The following is a 26150-nucleotide window of genomic DNA, read 5'->3' on the forward strand; positions in this document are numbered from 1 at the left end:
TGTTTGAAACCAGCCAACCTAATATAGTCTGTGATATTTCAACTTAATCCAATATTTATTAAACGGTTGTCCATATAGCTGTCTTCTTAGTCACATAAGCATTTGTAGAGAATTTGTTTTTAGTTTCTTTTTTGAACCTCATCACATCACTTAATCCCTGTTTCCATATTCTTTTACTAGATGTAGCCTGAGAACTAAGTAGGCCAATTCCTTGTTCTGCCTTCCATTTTCAGCAGATACTCTCAACATTCTCTAGGTTTTAGAACCCCAATAGGTCCTTTTCAGGTCCTTTTTTCTGTTTCAGTTAATAGCCACACCATTTTTCAGGGCTCTACATTCCTGTTCTCTGCCCTCCCAGTTATCCCTTCCTACCCCATTTTAAAACACAGTAGAGTCTCACTTATCCAAGCCTCGCTTATCCAAGCCTCTGGATAATCCAAGCCATTTTTGTAGTCAATGTTTTCAATATATCGTGATATTTTGGTGCTAAATTTGTAAATACAGTAATTACAACATAACATTACTGTGTATTGAACTACTTTTTCTGTCAAATTTGTTGTATAACATGAAGTTTTGGTGCTTAATTTGTAAAATCATAACCTAATTTGATGTTTAATAAGCTTTTCCTTAATCCCTCCTTATTATCCAAGATATTCACTTATCCAAGCTTCTGCCGGCCCGTTTAGCTTGGATAAGTGAGACTCTACTGTAGTTCATGAGCATGACTGAGCATACTCCTTTGGTTAAGAATGGGTTGGCTGTACTTGGATCCTCCACTTTTTTATACTGTTGTGCTTCTGCACATGGCGGCAGTGTAAACAGTGCTGTTTTAGATTCATATCTGTTGAATGAGATGACTGTATGGAATTATGATTTTAATCAAGACATACAAACAAATCAATATGGTACATGTGGAACAATCACACATTTCACAACATAATTTGTTCTAATTTTATATATTTATTTCAGTGTTTCCTAGAAAGGCACCAAAGCAAAATGTTTCAGTTAAAAAAAATAAATATCTGAGTTATTGTCAAATGTTAGTGCAACTGCTTTCATTCCATTTTGATTTCCAATAGGATTATAAAAATATTTGGTCTTTGGGGAAAAACAAGGAAAATGTATATAGTATCAAAATCATGTGCAGATGTTCAAGCACTTCAACTAAAACAATTGCTAATACAAATTGGGGGGGGGGGGGCAGGAATTATACTTCTTTTGGATATAAGAGATTTTCTTGCTTCCAAAGATGATCTCAATCAACCACGAAAAAGAATTTCTATATCAACGTTTTTCTTTGAAAAACCATTTCTGGTATTCTGAATTGGAACATGGTCGCAATACTGGTGCTGGATTGCCATTGTAGGCATTGGATTCAGCTTGTAGGCACTTTAGGGTCTGCATGTGCACTAATGTCCCATCCTGGAGATGATAAAAAGTAGTTTAGTATTTATGACAGAGTAACCATATTTAACAGTTAAATTTTAAAAATCAATTAAAAGCCAAGAGGCCCCTTAGAAAACTCCACTATAAGAACAGGAAGAACATTTATATCTATCCAGTGCAGGACCAAGTGGAGCTTAACTAATCAGATGGTGTTTGCCATAATCTACATTGGCAGCTATCAGGAAATCTGCTCAACTCCTTGCTGCATGCATGTACCTCAATCCTTTTATGGATGCATTTTGGAGAACAAAGGGACAATATCTCTCACATTCTATGAAAATTGATACTCTACTGAAACACCTTTGCATCAATTTCAATTAAGGGGTGGGGAAAAACTCATAGGGAGGGGTTCAAGGCACCAAACAATCTATTCAGAGAAGTAATGCACTGAAGTGGAATTATTACTCTGACATTAGAGAAAACAGTACAGTTTGAAGTCCCCTGGGGACAACCTATTCCATTCACATTGCAGCTCATTCTTTTTGTTTGTAATGTACAGTTAACATCCTATTGTTAACATCCTTACCTCTCTAAGCATAAATTTTTGGTTTTCAGGAATTTTCTGAATATCATCTTGGCATAGATACATTTTCAAATAATCAGTTCCTGGATCAACTGCTGCACAGGCTTCAGGGTGTCGTGTATTATAACGTATTTCATGGTAGGAGGTGTATTCAAAAAACTGGAAACCACCAAAAGGGGAGGAAAGAACAATTCTGAGACCAAAAAGCATTATAGACACTAAGAAATATTATAAATCATGCAGGGTAGGTCTTAAGCAAGTTTGTAGTTCTCCAGGGTAGTAATTACATCAAAAAATAATCAGCAGAAGCAACTGTGAAGAAAATCTCTACAAGGACTGATCATTCCACCAACATTTACAAGATTTCAACCCTGTTCTGGCTTGTTTGGGATAAATCTATCTATCTGTCTGTCTGTCTGTCTATTTATATGATGCATTGTACATAGTAAACAAATGTGAAAAACAGAAATATAAAACTGCTTTTTAATAAAAGGAATAAAACAAAAGTAAGTGAATAGTATGGAAACTTACCAAATGGTCAGAAAGAACAAGTGGTTTAAAGAGTGATTCTATTCATATGTAAACTCAACAGTTGTCACCTAATCTCAGGTACAGGAGTAGAGCCATATATATTTAAAACATTTTATAGTTTTGTGACCAAGAGGCTTTCAAAACAATTTTCCTCCTTTCACAGCAGTGAAAATAACTTCTTACCTGATTTTGCCCCATTCCATGACATGGATATAAAATGACCACATGTCCCGTTATGTCATGTTCATTGGGAGGATTGTAGTCAAAGCAAAAATTTGCCATTCCTTTATTCTTTAGCTAAAAGGCAATGAAAGGTCATTACAGTACAAGCGGTTCATGTTAATATGTTAATAGCATAACAATACTAGATCCTGCCCTATATAACAACTTTCACATCCACATTATGAACATTAGATGTGTTTCTCCTAAGAGTCAAATAGCTATATCGAAGCTTTTAAAGCCAAGCTGATTTTTTTTATTACTCAAATCAAGGAAAAGCTTCATGAGAAACACCATTCCTATTAATGTTCCTCCAGCAGCAGCAACAGGATCCCTCTGGGCAGCTAAACCAGGTAATTCCAACTGAATGTCCCCCCATGAGGGTCTGCCTCCAGGGGCAGATTTGGAAGTCTCTAAACAGAAGTGGCGTGGGCAGATCAAAAGAAAACTTGGCAAGATGGCACTACCTGGAGGAATCCTCCACCTTGTGTGACTGCGGAGCAGAACAAATAAGTCTGCATATGTATGCTTGCCCACAATGTCCTGCCTCATGTACGGGGGAGTTGTTTAAAGTTATGGACAATAGGGTCGCTGTTTCTCGCTTTTGGTCTAAAACTATTTAGCTGCTTGTGATTCCTTTATTTTATCACTTTATGAAATGCTTTTGACATGAAATAAATAAAACTGTTTTTTTGACTGGGCAGAATTCTCAAATGTCTGTAACTGGGATTCAATTTTCAAACTATTGAGGAAGTGGTGAAAATGCATTCAGTTGGGTCTATGAACTGCTTTTATAATTTTGCATTATCTATCTTAAGAATTCAACGTGTAGGAAAATGCTGCAACTTTTGACTTTTTTCTAAATAATATATACTTCACGTACGTCATACTTTCTTAGCAAGAGTATATCATAATTATGTGCTGAACACAGCCAAGATGTATGTGCTACTTTGCTGGGAAGAAATATGCATTACAAACATTCTACTTCTCAATAAAAAACAAATGAATAAAAATAATTTCACTATGATCATGCCCTTTTGTTTTGAATGGAAACATCAAGCTGAAGAGCTACATAGAACCAAAAGTAACTTTCCCTTCAAGGAAATTCATAGCAGCATCAGAAGTGTAGAATTTCACAAAGCAAAAATTGGCTAAGAACACATAAAACCAGAGTGAGGGAATGATAAAGTAAGGCAATCATGGTTGGGCTAGATACAGCTAGAAAAAACCAGTTCTGAGAAAACTGCATAGAAATCCTTTAAGCAAGCAGCACCAGGCAGGTCACCAGAACAGTATTTGTTAGCTAATTACTATGTTATACTACTAAATTAGATCTATATAGGAATTGTAGTTCATGTACAGGCATTGCCCACAGACTATGGTCCATGCTCTGTTCCACCTGTGCATACTCCACGTATGTAACCATGCACAACAAATGAGAATTTCCAAGAAAAAATAAGCCTTCTTTTCTGCAGCATTATATTATCACATGTGCCAAAGTTTTGCCACCACTGCATTATAGTTCAAGAACGGAGAACTATGTGGATTGATTGCTATATAATGTAAGCAAGTGTATGTTATAAAAAGGAAGGATGACTTTTTCTCTCCCAGGAAAGAAAAAAAAATTAAGAAAGTAATAACCATGCATCTTTTAACAATATCAGCTTTGAAAGAAATTAGAAACACCCAAATACTCTTGATTGTATCTCTGTAGAAATCCTAACCTATACCTCTGTAGGTTTATAGAAAAGTTTGGAGCATTATTGGAAAAAAAGGAATTTCTTGCATTACTCATTTTCCAGTCTATTAAGAGGATATTACTGTTACCCTTCTTAATTTCACAAGAGTAAAGTGCAATGCTTTCCCCTTCAAATGTTTCTCCATAAAACCCAACAGGAACTGCAGCTAGCCTTCCATTCTGTCTCAAATTGACTTTTTTAAAAAATCTTTTAAACAAAATTCAATCTATGTGGGAGAGAATTTGTTTAAAGAAAGAAAACAAAAGAAATAATTTAGAAAGAGGTTTTACTTAGCTTTAGGACATTGGAAATTCAGTCTATTCATTCTTTGTGGGGGGGAGTTCCCACAGCGCACTATTGCACTGCAAATCTGGACAGCACCATGTGAGTGTAATTTTGTAATGAATAATGGAGGAAATTTCATTCCTCTTGATGGAAAAAAGTAATGTCCCAGGGCCTTGTTGTCCCAGTTCTTAAAGCAAGTATACCTGCCTGTCCTTATTACCACAATAAACGGATGATAGGTCATTTGTTCAGTGGTTCTCAAACTTCAGTCCTTTAGGAGTATCAACTCCCCATTGAACTTGACTAACATTAGGGATTCTGGGACGTGAATCTAAAACATCCAGAGGAATGAAGTCTGAGGATCACTGATACCATAACATATTAACTCCATTGGGGTGAGAAGGTTCTAATCTCTGTTGGAGTCACCTTCTCTGGATGTCTTGAGACTAGATAGCTACCTGCTGGAGATGCTTTAGCTGGAGATTGTGCATTGAGCAGAGGGTTGGAATCGGTAGCCCATGAGGCCTCTTCCAACTCTATGACCTAGCCTTATGACTACCACAATTTCTTGACTGTTCTTTCCCCTTCCAATTTCAACCGTGACAACACCAAAGAAGCCAGTCTTGTCATTTTGCCAACTCATTTTTCCTTTTGTGAATTCTTGCAGCTCCTTTCTATTTCACTGTTGGGATTCACTTCTATGATTTTAGTCCAGAACTGTGTTTCCATGGGAGACCAAACTTCATGATGATAGATGTCCTTATTCCTTTTTGAGTAATATTAACAAAAGACTAGCATAACAACTTCATTCTTTACCTATCTTTACTTCAGATAAACAAAATAATTTGAATGATCTTGACCACGAAATCTGAAAAAAAAAGAGAAATGAGGCTTGGAAATTGCTGAAACTAAATTTTAAAGAAAAATGTTACTTACCATCCCAAAGTAGCCAAGCCTATCCTCTGGCACATGGAGTTCAGGGTAAATATTGTCCAAGTACCATTTAAAGTCCTTGCATTTCAGCTTTTCTCGAAGAAGTCTTCTTTCTGTCACATCTCCATATGGTTCCTAATAATAATAATCCCAGAGTAAAAGTACAATAAAAGAAAAACCACCAGATAAAAAATTAGTAGCACCTTGAAAACTAACTGATCAATTTGATGATGAGTTTTCAGGGATATCAATCCACTTCTTCAGATGCCCTTGTAGTGATATTATTTACTAGTTCATAATATTCTACATAATATGTTCTGATTTTGCTAGTCATAGAATCAAACAAACTGTCAAACCAATGCCTCAGACCATTAGTCCATCCATTTTAGTTGTTGACACTGACTACAGTGTCTCCTAGCCCCTGCTTAGAAATCCAGGGACTAAATATGTGATCTGCTACATGCAGGTCTTCAGAAATATTAGAGGATACGCAAGTCTCAATCCTGGAAAGCTTGTTCAATGATCTCTCTGGCTCCAGGTTTTCAAAGATTTAACTCTCAACCATTTTAGTTTAATGATTAGAAATATGCTACAGTAGAGTCTCACTTATCCAACATAAATGGGCCGGCAGAACGTTGGATAAGCGAATATGTTGGATAATAAGGAGGGATTAAGTAAAAGCCTATTAAACATCAAATTAGGTTATGATTTTACAAATTAAGCATCAAAACATCATGTTATACAACAAATTTGACAGAAAAAGTAGTTCAATATACAGTAATGCTATGTAGTAATTACTGTTTTTACGAATTTAGTACCAAAATATCACGATGTATTGAAAACATTGACTACAAAAATGCGTTGGATAATCCAGAATGTTGGATAAGCGAGTGTTGGATAAGTGAGACTCTACTGTATTTAAATAACTGATATACAGTAAATTAGGAGGCTGGTTTTCTGCACCTCTGAAAACTTGCAACATATATGCAACTGTGCCTGTAAAGTTGTGCCTTGTAACGTTGCCTTGACTTTTCCTTATTTCTGCCTGGATTCAAAATTTAGGCTGTGGGTCCCTCAAAAAAGGCTCTATATTTTATGCTTGTGTGCTCAACAATAAACTTACCATGCGTGCGTGTGGATTTCTGTGGTAATAAAGCTCTTTGTATGAATCCATCCACACTTCTGCAGCACGAACAGAGTTAGCCAAAGCCTTTGCCCGTGAATAGGGAGCTTGCTTAGGGAAAACATGCCCTACATGAGAACAAGGATGAATTTCAAGACTTCCTCCACATTGCCAGATCTAAACAAAAACAAAAAGACAAAATATGTCTATGAGATACATATGTGCTTGTGTGATTAAAAAGCAAACAATTCTCCAAAGTCTGTTCAGGATCCCAGAAGAAAACAGTCAGTCATAATGTATACACAGTATACATCTGCTCTGAACATCACAGTATCCCCAGTATACTTGTTTAGTATTGAAGTACCTTGGTCTTTAGGGATATTAGATAAATGGGAGAATTTATGGATATATAAACTTAAAACCCTAATACAACAGCATGGCCTCAGCTTGGAGGATATTACCACAATCCAATAAAGAATGCTAGAAACACAGTGTTCTACACTTCCACCTTGTATGTAGCTTAGTTTCATTTTTAGCAACTGAAAAAGGCATAAACTGAAAATTGCTTGTAGGGTTTTATTCTGTTCAGTTTGTTAATTGCTTCTTGTTAATCTACCTCATGGATTGGTAAACACTAAGCTATTTCAAGACTTTTTGTCCCTTCAAATGTCTGGAAAGTTGAGTAGACACCTGCAATCCAAACCTGCTTAACAAAAAGTTTTTAATGTGCTTGTTACCACTTTTGACTAACAACAGCTTTGTGTTAATATGTACAGACTTTTCCATTTCATTCATGTTTCAAAATGCATTTTATATGCATGCACATACATACTTTACCAAATAAGTTTGGTGATGTAAAAACCAACACTAATTTTGATCTCTTAAGCCAAGCATGGGAATCAGTTCAGAGTGTGTTGGACAGAAAATCCCAGTAGACCCTGCCAGTATGGCCAGTGGTGATCGTTTGTAGGAGCTGCTATCCAACAATATTCAGTGCTAAATGATTCCAATTCCTGAGCCTTTTTTACACATTCAAATACAAGTACCTCATGTCAACAACTTTGCATGATTCTTTTTGGTAACATACCATACCAGTATTACCTTAATTTCCTGAGGCATTTTGAACCTGTCAACTTTTACAGAAGAACTAGAGATTAATAGTGCAGGCACTCCTTTCTGTAAGTTTCTACAGGTCTCTAAGTAGGCATTAACTGGCCCTAACTTTTAAAAAGATAGGACAAGGACACATGGGCAAAGCCATTTATTGCCTTTACAAAAATGCAATTAGTAAGTTCAGAGGCATGTATTTTATATACAAGTCAGCAGGTGGCTGTGGAGGACACTTCAGATAAGAGGAAAGAAGAAGCAGCCGGGGCATTTCACATCATTAAATAATTATTGGCTCATTTGTGCTTTAGATCCATTCAATTAGATACTATATAAAGATCAAAGAGTATGAAATTAAAGTTTGTGATATTAGATTGAAGAATTACAGTATGCACCAGTTTTCTTTGAAATTGCTAGAGATTTAGATTCAGCTTCTGAAAGCACTCCAGACTGCTAGATCCATAAAACCAAAGCTCATGTCTAAATGTGAAGGCTCAAACTGTGTAAGAGGGCAGGGCTTCACATGAGATATCCCTGGATGTGTAGGCTCCCGAAAACACTTTTCCCTGTAGAACAGGAAGGTCAGCAAAGAGTTTCTACTTGCATTCAGGTGTACTGAGATTCTAAGTAATTGGAAACTCAGCCTTATCATGGTTCCTGTTGCACAGAGGCTTTAATTGTATTCAGGTGAATGCAAATACAAACACTTTCCAGACCCATGCCACAGACATAAAGTATGGCTTGCATGTGTATTTCAGTCTCATATGTATCTTTAATTCAGCCACATACAGGTGAATACCTGCATAGGCATTTCTGTAGTCTCAGTAGAGCTGCTATATTTTGGTGTTATATTTTGCCATGGCTGTCAACTGGTGGGAAGAAGAAAAACTGCTGCAGGGCACTGTCTGTTCATAATAATTTTCAACACTACTACAATTATTTTTATTTGTTTGTGTTTACCTCCATAATACTGTTGCAGTTTTCATGTCTTTTATATTTCGTATATGATTAATATAAATATAGCAGAATGTTTGTAAACACATAAACCTTCCTCTGCAAATAGTGAAATCCTTTCTTCTGGACCATGATAGATGCTGTTTTCAAAAGTGATTAACAGCAAGTGTTATCATTCAGAACAAAGGATTTAACTCTTATGACTCAAATGCACTTATGGTTGGATGTTGCATTATCCAGAAAACTCAAGGACCCTCATCCAAAAATGCCTGACACACATACATCATATTTTTATTTAATGAAAGCAATACATTCCCTTTAATGATGTTTCGTGCACACTATTTTTCCTATAAAGTAAACGGTAGTAAATATTTTTATTTGATTATAATTTGGAAGCACTGTTAGAGGAGGAGGAGGACAAAACTGCTTAAAACTGCTTTACTGACCATTTTAGCCCTACAGAAGACTTGATGTGAATTAATGCCCTGATCTATTACAATATAGTGTTATAACTATTCCTGCACAGCTGGAGATTGGACTGGAAAGCCCTTATGGTATCGTCCAACTCTATAATTCTATGAACTTCTTAGTTGCAGACAGCTAAGCCAGATGCAGTGCTTGAAACACATTATAGATTCATAATCAAAATGGCATTGTACATATTGCTTGCAAAATTTCTTGTCCTCAGTGAGTGGAGGGTCTTAAAACAGAAACACTCTATTAGAAGGTAAGACTATCACCGAGGCAAAAAAGTCGTATTATGCTTCCTTGATAGCGTCTGCGAGCTCACACCCAGCACAATTATTTAAGATCATTAGATCCCTGACAAAGGTCCCTTCTGTTCCAAACAATAATGACCTGGCTCCTTCTGCTGAGGTTTTCCAGAGCTATTTTGCAGACAAGATCTCGCTTCTTCGCCGGGAACTCCCTGCCACGATGGATACAGTAACTGAACTTGAGACTCCGTGGCCACTCTCTGGGCCCATCCTGGACCGGTTTACCCCGCTGGATGCAGAGGCTGTTGACAGGATCATGACTGCAGCTAGGCCGACCACCTGCTCCCTCGATCTGTGTCCCTCCTGGCTAGTAAAATCCTGCCTAGATGGATTACGTGAACCTCTGTTGAATATAATAAATAGCTCCCTTGAGCAAGGAGTTTTTCCAGAGTGTTTAAAAGAGGCATCAGTATCTCCACTGCTGAAGAAACCAGACTTAGATCGTTCGGTTCCCGCTAGCTACCGCCCAGTCTCGAACCTTCCGTTTCTGGGCAAGCTGGTTGAGAGGGCAGCAGTGGAACAGTTGCAGCAGTTCCTCAATGACACAGCCGGACTTGATCCCTTCCAGTCCGGCTTCCGTAGGAGGCACAGGACGGAGACTGTGCTGGTCGCCATCACAGACCAACTTCGCTGCCAGAGGGATCAAGGCGGATCAGCGCTGCTCGTGTTATTGGATCTCACAACAGCATTTGATACGGTTGACCACAATCTATTGACCCACCACCTAGCCATGACGGGGGTTAGGGGGATACCCCTGAAATGGGTGTCCTCCTTCCTCCAAAATCGGGGACAACGGGTGGTGATGGGAGGGTTTCTGCGTGGTCTCCGCTAACTTGTGGGGTCCCACAGGGAGCTATTCTCTCTCCTCTATTATTTATCATCTATATGCGACCGCTTGCCCGACTGTTGCGGAGCTTTGGGCTCGAGTGCCACCAGTACGCTGATGACACTCAGCTCATTCTGAGGATGGAGGGCCAGCTGGACTCCGTACCCGATAGTTTCCATCAGTGCCTTGAAGCCGTTACTGGATGGTTGCGTGCCAGCAGGTTGAGGGTGAATCCAGCGAAGACGGAGATCCTTTGGCTGGGCCGTCCGGGTGGGAGGGAGATCCAGCTGCCTACCCTGGATGGTGAGACATTACGTCTGTCATCTTCGGTAAAAAGTCTTGGTGTCTTATTGGACCCTCTGTTCACAATGGAGGCCCAGGTCTCTGCTGTGAGCAGATCTGCGTTTTTCCATCTACGTCAGGCTAGGCGACTGGCTCCCTACCTATCTAGGAACTACCTGGCAACGGTGATCCAGGCGACGGTCATCTTGAGGCTCGACTACTGTAACGCCCTCTACATTGGCCTTCCTCTGTCAGTGATCCAGAAACTGAAGCTGGTGCAAAACGCGGCGGCTCGTCTTCTCGCCGGGGTGCCGGCGAGATGGCATATCACCCCAATTCTTCAACAGCTGCACTGGCTACCGATTGAGTACCGGATTACTTTCAAGATACTGGTACTAACTTTCAAGGCCTTACATGGTCTGGGGCCAGCGTACCTCAGGGCCCGCTTATCACCCTACCAACCCCAGAGATTACTTCGGTCCGAAGACCAAAATTTGCTTGAAGTCCCTAACATACGGACTTATCATTTGTCTTCCACTAGGCAGAGAGCCTTCTCGATTGTAGCCCCTCAATTATGGAATGCCTTGCCAGTGGAAACTCGAACCACCCGAGACTTACTTGCCTTTCGGAAAGCCTGCAAAACCTTGCTCTTCCGACAAGCGTTCAATGGGTGAAAGACTCGGGGCTATGTCTGTTTTTATTGTTGCTTTTATTGTTGCTTTTATTGTTGCTTTTATTGTTGCTTTTATTGTTTTTATTGTTATTTTAAAGCCAAGTGTATTGTTTTAATCTATTTTTGTAAAACGCTCCGAGCCAAACCGGGAGTAGCGGTATATAAGTTTAATAATAATAATAATAATAATAATAATAATAATAATAATAAAAAGGTAGTCAAACACAGAGAGATCTTTTCCATTTTGGAACATTTTAGGAAAATGTTTCTGAAAAAATAGTGAGGATAGGGTTTTTTTGTGTGTGTGTAATACACAATTTTTTGTACAAAAAAGAATTTTGTACGATTAGCATTTATTTTATGTGCAGAATTTTTGGATTTTGCCTAAACCACCTTTTTGTGCAATTTTATGCCCCAATACATCAAATGTATGCAAAATTATAAAATTTTCACCTAGGAACATTTTTATTAGTATCTATAATTTAAAAAACTATATATAATATCTACTATAAGATTTTCACATTTTCTCATGCAGGAAGCATACAGAACAAATAGTGCATAAGGTATATTATTTCTAAGGAAAACATCTAATAATATTACTTACCCTAAATGAAAATTCAAGGTTTTCTCCTCCCCAGACTTCCATCCCTGTGTCATAAGAGCCAAGATAACTAAAGTAATTCTTGTTGACTGCAAAGAGTCCACCAGCCATAGTTGGAGACCTATTGGGGGAAACTACAGCTTTAAATAATATGCCATTCCCAATTGCCAATTAACCATTAACCTGTGACTCTACATCACAATGTCTTAATATTAAGGGCACATCTCTCCCTTTAAAAAAAAACCCCAAATCTCTCATAGCCCAGAATGAAACAATGTAGTAATTATTCATAAATGACCAGAAAACAGAGAGCGGTGGTATTACTTCCTGCCTCCATATATGTGATATTTTGGCTATGGTATTATTAGTAAATTAATCCACATTATTTGATACTTTGAAGGGGGTTCTGAGGTATGATACAGAGGTGAAATACAAGAAGTTTTATTTTGGACAAGCACACACACACACACACACACTGAATACTCTTAAATGCTAATTCCCCTTCAGACAAACGGGGGGGGGGGGGACAGCCACAACGGTCAGTGGTAAAAGACTATGCAGTAATTCCAGACCAAAATAACTTGGACCTCAATTTTCAAAACTCTGAAACCAAAAAAGCATTTGCTGCCAAATGTAATGCGCAACATTAAAAAAAATACAATCTTTGACATTTGTTCAAAAAAGGTGTGTATTACAGTGGCTACCTGCTTAGAATTCCATCTATAAAAACCTAAGCTTCCAGCAACGGAAAATAAAACTTTGGGGTGCATCTATGCTGTAGAATGACTCCACTTTAACTGCCATGCTCAATGCTATGGTGTCATGAGGGCTGTAATTTGGCAGAGAAGGTCTTGAGCCTTCTCTACCAAAGAATGCTGATGCCTCACCAAATCACAAATCTCGGGATTGCATAGCATTGAGCCATGATAGCCCTTTTGCTTTGGTTCAGCACTAAGAGTACAAGACACTAATCTAATCCGCACCTTAATTTTGGTGAGGTAAAAAAAAGGTGAGCATTAGATCTGAGTAAACATGATTGTTAATGTTTAGTTTTACTGTAGAACAAAATACACTGAGCTTAGAGAGCAACCTTATCATTCTTATAGTGGAATTAAAAACCACATCACCAGCAAGAACAAACATCTTTTTTCACCAAAAAAATTTGGTCATAAAATGTTGGATTAAGTTGCTCAGATATAAATTAAAAATTTGTATTGGGATAGGATCGGTCAATGAGCCACAAATGCCAAGTGTTACTTTAGCAGTTGAATTGGAATAGAATTCACTGATTAAATAGAATATCTATATGTGGCCAGTTTATGCCACAACAGGTTTACATCAGTTGAATCAAAAGCTGCTCTTAAGTTAATAAAGGAAACATGTATTTGGTAGGATCAGCATTTTTGTTGGGCTAAAAAAAAGAGGCAGACTACTAGGCAATAGTATTCTTCCCTTCCCTAAAATCAGCCTGTTCAAGGTAAATGACATGGTTAAGTAGAGTCACAGCCATTCGATTTATCTAACAGATAACATAACTTAGAGGTAATGTCTAGAAGGCTAATAGGCTGATAACTATTGGGATCTAACATATCACCTATTTGTGAATAGGAACAATTATACTCTACTTCCAGTCCAATTGAATTATACCTGTGTTGTTAATCCGAGTAAACACTTTGGCTAATATCAGGCCCACCATTTAGTTCAAGTATTTGAACATTGATGACGGTATCACATTTTCTCCTGGGGCCTTGCTCAGAACACTATAGCTGTTCAACTTCTTTATCTCAAATGAGCCAATGAGGCAAAGAGGTAATTTCAGAACCAATGGAAGGAATCATCCTGTAAAAGTAAAGGTTTTGCCCCTGACATTAAGTCTAGTCCTGTCTGACTCTGGGGGTTGATGCTCATCTCTATTTCTAAGCCAAAGAGCTGGAGTTGTCTGTAGACACTTCCAAGGTCATGTGTCCAGCATGACTGCATGGAGCGCCGTTATCTTCCCATCAGAGCAGTACCTATTGATCTACTCACATTTGCATGTTTTCGAATTGCTAGGTTGACAGAAGCTGGAGCTAACAGTGGGAGCTCATCCTGCTCCCCAAATTGAATCGCTGACCTTTAGGTCAGCAAGTTTAGCAGCTCAGCGGTTTAGCCCACTGCGCCACTGGGGGCACCAATCATCCTTTACAGCCTGCTAAAATGAGATACAACTTGCCCAATGATTACAGGTCTGACTGTGAGACTATCACTAGAAAAGCTATCCCCAAACTACTTCTCATTCTTTTCCAACACAGCTAGGGCTAATCGTTAACGTTATGTTCTAGCATATGTGTTTTTCCCACCTGTTTTAGAAGTTTAGCTTCTAACCTCATAGAAGCTAAACTGTCAGAAGTAGCAGTTACTTCTATGTACAGTAGAGTCTCACTTATCCAAGCTAAACGGGCCAGCAGAAGCTTGGATAAGCGAATATGTTGGATAATAAGGAGGGATTAAGGAAAAGCCTATTAAACATCAAATTAGGTTATGATTTTACAAATTTTACAAAGCAGTTCAATATGCAGTAATGTTATGTTGTAATTACTGTATTCACGAATTTAGCACCAAAATATCACAATATATTGAAAAATGGCTTGGATAATCCAGAAACTTGGATAAGCGAGGCTTGGATAAGTGAGACTCTACTGTACCTGTCGAGAGTAATCCCTTAATGCTTTTCAGGCATTTTTGAATTCAGTATGAAACAATTTATTAGTTACTACTCTTGTGGGATTAAACTGTTTATTGCATACTCGTTTTGGTCTATCGTTTTGAATAATGGTTTTGAATAATGGTTTGATAAGCATTATGTAATATACAAATTAAAATCTAAACTGTCTTGGCAAAAGGTTTTTAAAGTAGTACTCTCAAAATGTGAAGGATGGAGATGATCGGATTAATTGACTACTGTATTCTTTGTTCATGAATTCCATCTAGATTTTGTGAAAGACATGGGGGTCAAAATTAAATAACTGCAACAGAGAAAAATAATCACTTTCAACCCTGTTGTTAAAATCAAATCAATGTATGTCATGGAATGGAATGGAATGGCATATCATCTATTGTGCTAGCTCTCCTGCTGGTGACTAACTTTAGGCACCCAACATTGTGTCATGATGTATTCTGTTAGGTAAAGGTTTTCCCCTGACATTTAATCTAGTCGTGTCCAACTCTGGGGGTTGGTGCTCATCTCCATTTCTAAGTCGAAGAGCCAGTGTTATCCATAGATGCCTCCAAGGTTATGTGGCTGGCATGATAGCATGAAGTGCCGTTATCTTCCTGCCGGAGCAGTATCAATCTACTCACATTTGCATGTTTTCGAACCTCTAGGTTGGCAGAAGATGGAGCTAACAGCAGGAGCTCACCCCACTCCCTGGATTCAAACTGCCTACCTTTCAGTCAGCAAGTTCAGCAGCTCAGCAGTTTAATCAATTGCGCCACTGCGGGCATTCTGCAGACTGCTGCCAGAAAATCAGAAGACGTCTACTTCTTGGGAGGAGAGCAATGGTCAAACTCAATAAAATAGTGAAAAGCAGAGACATCACACTGGCAATGAAGGTCTGCATAGTTAAAGCAATGGTATTCCCCATAGTAACCTATGGATGCAAAAGCTGAACCATAAGGAAGGCTGAGCGAAGGAAGATGGATGCTTTTGAACTTTGGTGCTGGAAGAAAATCCTGAGTGTTCCTTGGACCACAAGAAGATCCAACCAGTCCATACTCCAGGAAATAATGCCCGGCTGCTCACTGGAGGGAAGGATATTAGAGGCAAAGATGAAGTATTGTGGCCACATCATGAGAACACAGGAAAGCTTGGAAAAGATCATGATGCTGGGGAAAATGGAAGGAAAAAGGAAGAGAGGCTGACTAAGGGCAAGATGGATGGATGGTATCCTTGAAGGAGCTGGGGGTGGCGACGACCGACAGGGAGCTCTGGCGTGGACTGGTCCATGAGGTCATGGAGTCGGAAACGACTCTTCGTGAAGATGAAGGCGGAAAAAATGACATTTATACAAATAAGAAAACCAAGACGCATATCCATATTGAAAAGAATCTATACACATTGATGAAAAAACTAGCCAGTGATTGAATACTGACTTACAAATCAATTGTGATAGCACCGCCACCACTATGATGGTCTCCAGTACATGTTTTGACAGTTGGAACAGAAAATGACCAAATTCCACAATGATATGCTGAATTAGCTTCAAGGGCCCATGTTTTGTTCAAACAAAGAATTTTTAATTTGTGTAAATAATGTGCAAAATCTACATCAAGAAATGTATTCCCCAGCACAATATTTCAAGATAGTAAGTATAATTGTCACAGTGATGTAGTCATGTCTGTATCCTCACAAGCACTCAACAATTCTATGTGGACAGAGACTATTTATTCAGAAAAAAATTCATGCCGAGGGATGATGGTAATATCGTTAACCCTCTTTGGCTCCAAGGGCTTTTCCTGGAATTGTGGTTATCATATTCATTGCTATACCTCATTCATAGCTAATAGAAGGGTTTTTGCTGGAATTGAAGTCATCACATTCACTGCTATACCTCATTCATTGCTAATAGAACATAGATACAGACCTCAACCAGATCCCTCTCAGAATGACACATCTCATCAATTGATCTTAATTTTCCCAGTGGTTTAACCATGTCAGTGATAGTAGATGACATGTTTTTAGGATCATTCAGTCTAGAGGCAATATCTTCTTGTTCTCCTTTGATAGCTGATTCATTTAGGTCCATAAACTGCTCCTCTGGTACAATGCTGGAAGTTTTGGCTGGAAAATGCTGCAGAGTGGTCTTGCAAGACGTTTCTTTGGAGACTAACAAGCAGATACACCTTTCCTCTCTGGGCATCCCAATACTATGCTTCACGATAATTAAATGAGTAAAAACTTGCATTAGTATTATTTGAAGTGGGACAGAAACAAGTTCATTTTCCTCAGCTAAGAGGGATTGTTGCCTGTTCAAATGTCACCAAAATTCTCTTATGTGCAAATACACTAAGAAAACATTCTACAGCAAAAATATCAATCTTTGTGAGTACATATGTAAAAACATGGCTCAGAGAAAATCTGATGACTCTATATGACCTGCATCTACCATCATTTATTCTGTTACAAGCAATTTGCAACATGATTTGTTTTGCTTGTAAAATCCTATTGAAGTTTTCTTTCTCCCGCTCCTTTTGAGTTGCTAGTCAACAACCCCTAGAATCATTTGTGGTATTATTTTTTGCTCATTAATTTTTCCTCCTTTTTATGATATTACACTTCTTTTTAAATTCTTTTTTAAAGTTTAAAGTTTTTTAAAGTTTCATGTTTTTGAATTAACTTAAAAGAAAATGTAAGAAGCTCAGGTTGTTTATTGTTTTCAAAGCATTCATAGATTGAAATAGGCTGTTGAAAGACATGGTTTTATCACAGTCTGAGAGGTATGAGAAGTATTGTTTCTTCTCAATAATTAGCAATTTCTCAAAACAGGGTCATCTGTCCCATTTGACTCCAAGCAGAAGATCCAAGAAAATGATCTAAGCAGAAGATCATTTTCTATAAGGGAGTTAAGGATGGATGGGAGTTTTTTAAAAGTGGAATACTCAAGGCACAAATGCAAACAGTGCCAACAAAGAAAAAAAATATGACAAGTGCGAAGAAGCCAGAATGGATGTCCAAAGAACTTCTAACCAGGCTAAGGCTCAAGAGAGACATGCACAAGAAGTGGAAAAGGGGAGAAATCACCAAAGAAGAATTCAAACGTATAGCCAACTCCTGTAAGGAAAATGTTCACAAGGCTAAAGCGCAAAATGAGCTCAGGCTTGCCAGGGACATTAAAAACAACAAAAAAGGCTTTTTTGCTTACATTGGTAGAAAAAGGAAGAACAAGGAGGCAATAGGACCACTGCAAGGAGAAGATGGGGTGATGGTGACAGGGGACAGGGAAAAGGCAGAACTACTTAATGCCTTCTTTGCCTCAGTCTTCTCACAAAAAGAAAGCCGTCCTCAACCTCAGCAACATGGAGTGGATGAAGGATTAGGGAAAATCCAACCCCAAACAGGGAAATAAGTTGTCCAGGAACACCTGGCTGCTCTTAACGAATTCAAGTCCCCAGGGCCAGATCAGCTACATCCAAGAGTATTGAAGGAACTAGCTGAGGTTATTTCAGAACCACTAGCAATTATCTTCGAGAGTTCTTGGAGAACAGGAGAAGTCCCAGCAGATTGAAGGAGGGCGAATGTGGTCCCTATCTTCAAGAAGGGAAAAAAGAACAACCCAAACAATTACCGTCCGGTCAGCCTCATGTCGATACCAGGCAAGATTCTGGAAAAGATTATTAAGGAAGTTGTCTGCAAACACTTAGAAACAAATGCAGTCATTGCTAATAGTCAACACGGATTTACCAAAAACAAGTCATGCCAGACTAATCTGATCTTTTTTGTTGATAGAGTTACAAGCTGGGTCGATACAGGGAATGCCATGGATGTAACGTACCTGGATTTCAGTAAGGCCTTCGACAAAGTCTCCCACGACTTTCTGGCAAACAAACTAATAAAATGTGGGCTAGACAAAACTACGGTTAGGTGGATCTGTAATTAGCTAAGCGAACAAACCCAAAGGGTGCTCACCAATGCGTTGTCTTCATCTTGGAAAGAAGTCACGAGTGGAGTGCCACAGGATTCCGTCCTGGGCCCGGTTCTGTTTAACATCTTTATTAACGACTTAAGATGAAGGATTAGAAGGCACGATCATCAAGTTTGCAGATGACACCAAACTGGGAGGGATAGCTAACACTCCAGAAGACAGGAGCAGAATTCAAATGATCTTAACAGACTAGAGAGATGGGCTGAAGCTAACAAAATTAAGTTCAACAGGGACAAGTGCAAGATACTTCACTTTGGCAGAAAAAAATGGAATGCAAAGATACAGAATGGGGGAAGCCTGGCTCGACAGCAGTACGTGTGAAAAAGTTCTTGGAGTCCTTGTGGACAACAAGTTAAACATGAGCCAACAATGTGATGCGGCAGCTTAAAAAGCCAAAGGGATTCTGGCCTGCATAAATAGGGGTATAGTGTCTAGATCCAGGGAAGTCATACTACCCCTCTATTCCGCCTTGGTCAGACCACACCTGGAATACTGTGTCCAATTCTGGGCACCACAGTTGAAGGGAGATGTTGCCAAGCTGGAATGTGTCCAGAGAAGGGCAACTAAAATGATCAAAGGTCTGAAGAACAAGCCCTATGAGGAGCAGCTTAAAGAACTGGGCATGTTTAGCCTGCAGAGAGAAGGCTAAGAGGAGACATGATAGCCATGTTCAAATATGTGAGGGGAAGTCATAGGGAGGAGGGAGCAAGCTTGTTTTCTGCTGCCCTGCAGACTAGGACGCAGAACAATGGCTTCAAACTACAGGAAAGGAGATTTCAGCTGAACATCAGGAAGAACTTCCTCACTGTGAGCGCTGTTTGGCAGTGGAACTCTCTCCCCTGGACAGTGGTGGAGGCTCCTTCTTTGGAGGCTTTTAAGCAGAGGCTGAATGGCCATCTGTCGGGGGTGCTTTGAATGCAATTTCCTGCTTCTTGGCAGGGGGTTGGACTGGATGGCCCATAAGGTCTCTTCCAACTCTACTATTCTATGATTCACAGCGTAAAAAGTGTTAACAGTAGGAATTGTGATCAATGAGTTAAGTATGGGATAATCACAGCTTCCTCATAGGTAAACATTCATCAATCTTGAGTTATTTGGAGACCTTGCTGTGCTTGGGCTTGCTCTATACTTTGCTCATATATAGATTATCACCAATTGTTACAGAGAAGAAAAAGCAAGTTCAAAACAGGAAGTACAGTAGAGTCTCACTTATCCAACATTCGCTTATCCAATGTTCCGGATTATCCAACGCAGTTTGCCCCCGCCCTGATCCACAGCTGTTTCTCTAGGCAGCAAGGATTGAACTTTTTATGGATTTAATTTTCAACAATGTTGTCTGTAAGTTCATTTTATGCAATTCTATCTTTATTTGTAGTCAATTTGTTAGTAGCCAATTTTTTTTAGTCAATGTTTTCAATATATTGCAATGTTTTGGTGTTATATTCATAAATACAGTAATTACTACATAATGTTACCTTGTATTGAACTGCTTTTTCTGTTGATTTGTTGTAAAACATGATGTTTTTGGTGCTTAATTTGTAAAATCATAATGTAATTTGATGCTTAATAGGCTTTTCCTTAATCCCTTCTTATTATCCAACATTTTCACTTATCCAATGTTCTGCTGGCCCATTTATGTTGGATAAGTGAGACTCTACTGTATTATATTCCCAAAGATTTGTGGTTCTTAGGCCCCTTCTACACTGCCATATAATCCAGATTATCAAAGAAATAACCCACATTATCATCTCTGGATTATATGTATCTACTCTGCCAGATAATCAAGTTTAAAGCAGATAGTCTTGATTTTATATGGCAGTGTAGAAGGTCCCTAAGCTTCCATTTTCAATCTAGGAGAGTTACTAACAGAGCAGGTAGAAAGAAATGCAAGAGATGGTGAAAACATATAATGCAAAGTTTTCAAAACATTGCATGGCGAAAGGAAGTAATCAAATAAAAGACTGAACAAGGCAGTATGGGAGGAAGGAAAAACCCCACAAAGGTGTCAGAGCATTTGAAACATGTCCTATTATGTCAACACTGTCTTGACTCATACTGTGAAACAATATATAACAGTATATTTCTTAACTGATTTCATTTTTATACTGCCCATTCTCAAGAATCAACTAAAATATTCTGAACAGATCAACCTATTTTATCTTTCCTTAAAAATTTTTATAGCTCTATATGATTTCACACGTTGGACTGAAATGATGTTTCTTTTTATAGAAAAGACAGAGACACAAGAGCTAATACAAATGGATTTGCATTAAACATGTTGAAAGAAATGGAAAACAAAGAACACAGTGGGTACCTGGAGCTGGTGCTACAAAGAAAAAAGTAATACTCGGATGAGTTAACATAGAGGAAGGTGATTGTTAAGATAAATTTGTTTATTGATTAGTCCGCTGACCGTATCCATAATAAAAGAAAAAACAATATATACAGACAAATAAGACACTAATAGACACTAATCACTATGCTATCCAGATTATTAAGTACTCTGGTCCTTGGGTGGTTCATGCTTCATTAACTCGAACCAAGATTTTGAACTACAGTTACTTATCCAAGCTAAATGGGCCAGCAGAACCTTGGATAAGCGAATATCTTGGATAATAAGGAGGGATTAAGGAAAAGCCTATTAAACATCAAATTAGGTTATGATTTTACAAATTAAGCACCAAAACATCATGTTATACAACAAATTTGACAGAAAAAGTAGTTCAATACGCAGTAATGTTATGTTGTAATTACTGTATTTACAAATTTAGCACCAAAATATCATGATATATTGAAAACACTGACTATAAAATTGCCTTGGATAATCCAGAACCTTGGATAAGCGAGTCTTGGATAAGTGAGACTCTACTGTACCTCTAATAAACCATATGGGCCATTGGTAAAGGGGACTCTGAGCATCACATCTATTTTCTTCCCTGGTCTCAGTCCTATGGGACTAAGCAGCCCCATTCAAAATAGGGTGAACCCTAACTCCATCAATCAAAAAATTGCATTAGCCATAAGTACCTTCTTGGCCCAACTCACTCTGACTTTGGAACCTGTTTGCAACACTCAGAGCTTCAACCAAGTATCCCATTCCATCAGAGCAGAGTGTTATCAATTTATTCACAGCATTTCATTGCAAAATGCTGGAATTACCCCATCTTGCAGGACTAGAAATATCATTATACAGTGCTCCTCATTTTCATCCCAATAGGACTAAAAACATTGTTACACGGTGCTCCTTATTCTCGTCCCAGGAAACAATGCAGATAAATACTACTTTTATAGTATTAAAAGCCAGCAAAAACTCAATAATCAAAATGGTCAGAGTAGGCCTCTTCTGGCATCATCCACCAAGACAACCAAACAAATGTACAACCAGGAATAAACTCAAAAGCCACAATGAGTCTAAACCAGGGGTCCCCAAACTAAGGCCCGGGGGCCGGATGCGGCCCATCGAAGCCATTTATCCAGCCCCCATGGCACAAGGGCAGAAGGGGGTTAGACTAAATGACCCAAGGGGTCTCTTCTTCTCTTACAACCATTATTATTATTATTATTATTATTATTATTATTATTATTATTATTATATTTTATGACACAGCAAACAAAATAGATATGCTGGATTTCGTATCACAAAATCACATTATTATTATTATTATTATTAACATTGAGGCTGGGTGGCCATCTGTCGGGTGCTTTGCTAGTGCTTTGATGCACAAAGGCAGAAGGGGATTGGACTCAATGGCCCAAAGGGTCTCTTCCAACCCTCTTTTATTATTATTATTATTATTATTATTATTATTATTATTATTATTATTAACATTGAGGCTGGGTGGCCATCTGTCAGGGGTGCTTTGCTTGTGCTTTCGGTGCACAAAGGCAGAAGGGGATTGGACTCAATGGCCCAAAGGGTCTCTTCCAACCCTTTTTTATTGTTGTTGTTGTTATTTTATTGTATGACACAGCAAACAAGATAGATATGCTGGAATTATTATTATTATTATTATTATTATTATTATTATTATTATTATTATTATTATTATTATTGCTCGGTGGCCAACTATAGTCCGGCCCTCCAACAGTCCGAAGGATCGTGAACTGGCCCCCTGTTTAAAAAGTTTGGGGACCCTTGGTCTAAACAGTTTGATTTAAATGCATGAGCTTTCTTTTCTACTAAATAGTAATAGGATTGGGCGTTTAACAGTAACTTTGTAAAATATTGCAGGAGGGAAATGAACATATAAAGAGGATTTACAAATGTTTCAGGGGAAAATGCATATGTGAAATTAGTATACATAATTATACATCTATATCTAGCTCTGCATTGTTTATATAGGCATTGAATGTTGCCTGTTACTATGTTGGAAGCTGGCCTGAGTCCCCATGGGGAGATAGAACATGATACAAATGAAGTTTTATTATTATAATTAAAAATGTATTGTTGATACCATATTGTTTTTGTTGACCATACTTTTCTACTTACAGAGCTAGTTTACTGTTTTTCTTTGAAATATGGTAAATATTCAAAAACATTTAACCTACTGATGCCTCAATTAATGTAATTTTATTGATATCTATTTTTATTTTGAGATTTACCAGTAGCTGCTGCATTTCCCACCCTCATCTTATACCTGAGTCAATACGTTTTCCCAGTTTTTTGTGGTAAAATTAGGTGCCATGGCTTATATTCGGGTCAGCTATAAGTTATAAATAAAATTAGGCTGAAGCTGCAGCTGAAACCAAAGCTGTTAAAAAAACTCTGCCAAACTCATTCCTAATACATTTTAAAGCACAATTTATTCCACAAAGGGGGGACGGGACTAAAAAATCATAACCATTTATGATTGTAACCTTTTGGTCCTTTAGATGTTTTGCAACTTAGTTTCCAGATGCCCCAGCTAGCAATCATCAGGAATTCTGAGAGGGAACGTTTAAAAGATATGGAGAACCAAAAGCACATCACACATACTATCTAACTCTTGAGACAACAGAAGTACAGATGAACATGTTAAGCACCACTAAAAATAAATGGGATTCAATGCTACAATCCAGTATATACTTAAACTACAGTATAGTCAAGACTATTATAGTATTTTGAAAGTACTTCAGATGAATCCATTTCCCCACCTAGAGTATATGTTCACCGCTCAAACATAAATTATCTTTAAAAGGTCATCAGGGAATAAAAAGAGTGCCAATTAGTAATCAAAAAAGGGAGGTAAAAACAACAGGTATCAGAACTATACCCAATTTCCACTACTTCAATTATTTGTGTTGATCATACAAATTGAAAAATAGTAATAAAGAAAGGGGAGTAAAGAATAATCAGGAAATAAAATCACCCCGATGATGGAAAAACTATGTTTCTTGAATTGCATAAATCTGAAAAGGACAGTAGACAGAAATCATCAGTCTTTTGTATCCCAGCAATCAATGCTTTATATGAAAACAACCAGCTAAGACCTCTGCACAAAGCTCTGACTCCCTAACAACAGATACAGGGTCTTCAAGACTAGAAAAACACTTTTTATTGCAGTTATTGACAGCCTTATATAGCTAAAACAGCTGGTTTATTTGCATGTTCTCAAATTGTAACCATTAATATCTATACATCTCTGTTCTTGAGACATCCGTTTTCTTGTGTAACCTATAAAGAATAGCTCTATTTTAAATTTAAAGGTGAGGAGAGTTTAAAATTTGTAAAAAATTCATTGGCATTAAAAATGATATTGCATTGATATTTCAGAATGACTTTGTTTAGCCATATTAAAGGGCATTTCGAAAATAACGTACGTATTAGCATTCAGTGAATATGATTGTGTAAAACCCATTCCATACAGGCTCTAAATGATGACTCATTTGCAACCAATATTCCATTTGCCATGGTCTTATGAACTAAACACCAACTGATCTTCTTTTGTACCCTATTAATTTTAAAAATAGTATCTGACTTGCACAGCTACTTGTTTAACTTTCTGTACTGAGAAGTTCACAATGCCAAAATATATTTATAAAAAGCAAGGTTACAAAACTCAATTAAAAGGCCAAATGTACATTACAGTGTATCAGTCTATAAATGCATTTGTGTCATGTGTTTTAGCTATTACATTCAATACCACTGCTGAGCGGTAACTAGTCACTCAACAGGTTTAAAAAATAAACCACACAGCTAAAGCATAGACAGGAATCGGAGTAGAGAGCCAATACTATCCTGGAAAACATGACAAATATTCCATTGGCATCCTTCAGGTAGTTTCAGAAACCAGCCCTCAATGGTTTTCCAGTGCCCTGGAAAAGGTTTAGGGGTTGAATTGGACACTGTATCAAGAAGGGGAACTCCTAGCTAGCTTCAACTGTAATGGGCTCCTACAGGATTTTGGCCAAGTATATTTTGGGTCATAAGAATAAAAAAATTAAATCTGACCTGATGACATCAGTCTTAGATCTTCTTTGTTTTTGTTCCCTCTCAGGCACGACATGCCAAGTGAAGACCAGTCTCCAGTCAAAGCCACCAATCTGGGGTTCCCCAGCATTTCCCAAGTATTCAAAAGTATTCCAGTCAATCACATCAATCACAGGACAGACAACAGCAGATGGTTCTTCTTTAATTCTAGGGAAATTCATAAAGAAAAATAATTTCCATGTCATTTACTGTTTTCTATTCCACTACAGGAACAAAATACGTTTGGGGGGGGGGGGGTGGAAAAGAATAAGATGTTACCTTTTGCATCTTGTTCAATTTCTCTCAAACAATTTTTGAGTATCAGCCAGTGTGGCTACTAACCATGTAGGCTGAGAGATTCTGAGAATTATAAATCAAAACATAACTTTTTGAAGATTAAGGTTTCCTTCCACATCTGGCCTTTTCCTCCCTCTTGTCCCCACAACACCAGTCCACCAGAAATATAAAGCAGCTCCCCACAAAAGAAAAAAAACCAAGAGTGTCTCTCTGGAAATAATTCATTTTATCTAGACATTACAGGGAATGTGCAAAAACTGGAAATATTTTTCTCTTTTAGAATAAATGGAACATTTTAGAAACAAGGTTTTATACTTTGATTCCAGGAGACAGACATTTTTAGTTTCCTTCAGCATAACAAGAAATAAAAGAACATAATAACAACTTTCAAACTAATTGGGAAAAGATAAATTTCTAAAATAGGTTTTAATTAGATATATGGAGTCAAGTTTTGTGGACAGGAGGGAGGGATGGAGGGAAGTGTGAAATGTAACAGTAAAGCAAAATGTGATATATTCGTAAAAAACAATTTAACAATGGCCATAAAGAGAAGTCAAAAAGACAAAGGTACACGTATCCCACTACACCCCATTTGTATACATGTTTGTCCACAGAGTAATGTATACTTTACAAACTTTATAATTTATAAACATACACCAGAATGTTATGTGCTAAATTACTAACAATGGATGTTAGATCACTAAGTA

At 37.9% G+C, this 26150-nt stretch overlaps 1 protein-coding gene across 1 annotated transcript in view; it reads right to left on the reverse strand.

Moving 5' to 3' along the window:
- Nucleotides 1-940: 940 nt before the first annotated feature.
- galnt12 (polypeptide N-acetylgalactosaminyltransferase 12) overlaps nt 941-26150 on the reverse strand; it is a 41764-nt gene continuing 16554 nt past the window's right edge. The window contains exons 4-10 of the mRNA XM_003219822.4: nt 25129-25314; nt 12022-12139; nt 6800-6976; nt 5680-5811; nt 2684-2797; nt 1973-2128; nt 941-1422 (exon numbers count right to left, since the gene is read on the reverse strand). Of these exons, the coding sequence (XP_003219870.2) occupies nt 1285-1422; nt 1973-2128; nt 2684-2797; nt 5680-5811; nt 6800-6976; nt 12022-12139; nt 25129-25314 (1021 nt within the window). The 3' untranslated portion in view covers nt 941-1284. The remainder of the gene's footprint in view (nt 1423-1972; nt 2129-2683; nt 2798-5679; nt 5812-6799; nt 6977-12021; nt 12140-25128; nt 25315-26150) is intronic.

This window comes from Anolis carolinensis, chromosome 4 (genome assembly GCF_035594765.1).
Source record: "Anolis carolinensis isolate JA03-04 chromosome 4, rAnoCar3.1.pri, whole genome shotgun sequence".
Taxonomy (NCBI): Eukaryota; Metazoa; Chordata; class Lepidosauria; order Squamata; family Dactyloidae; genus Anolis; species Anolis carolinensis.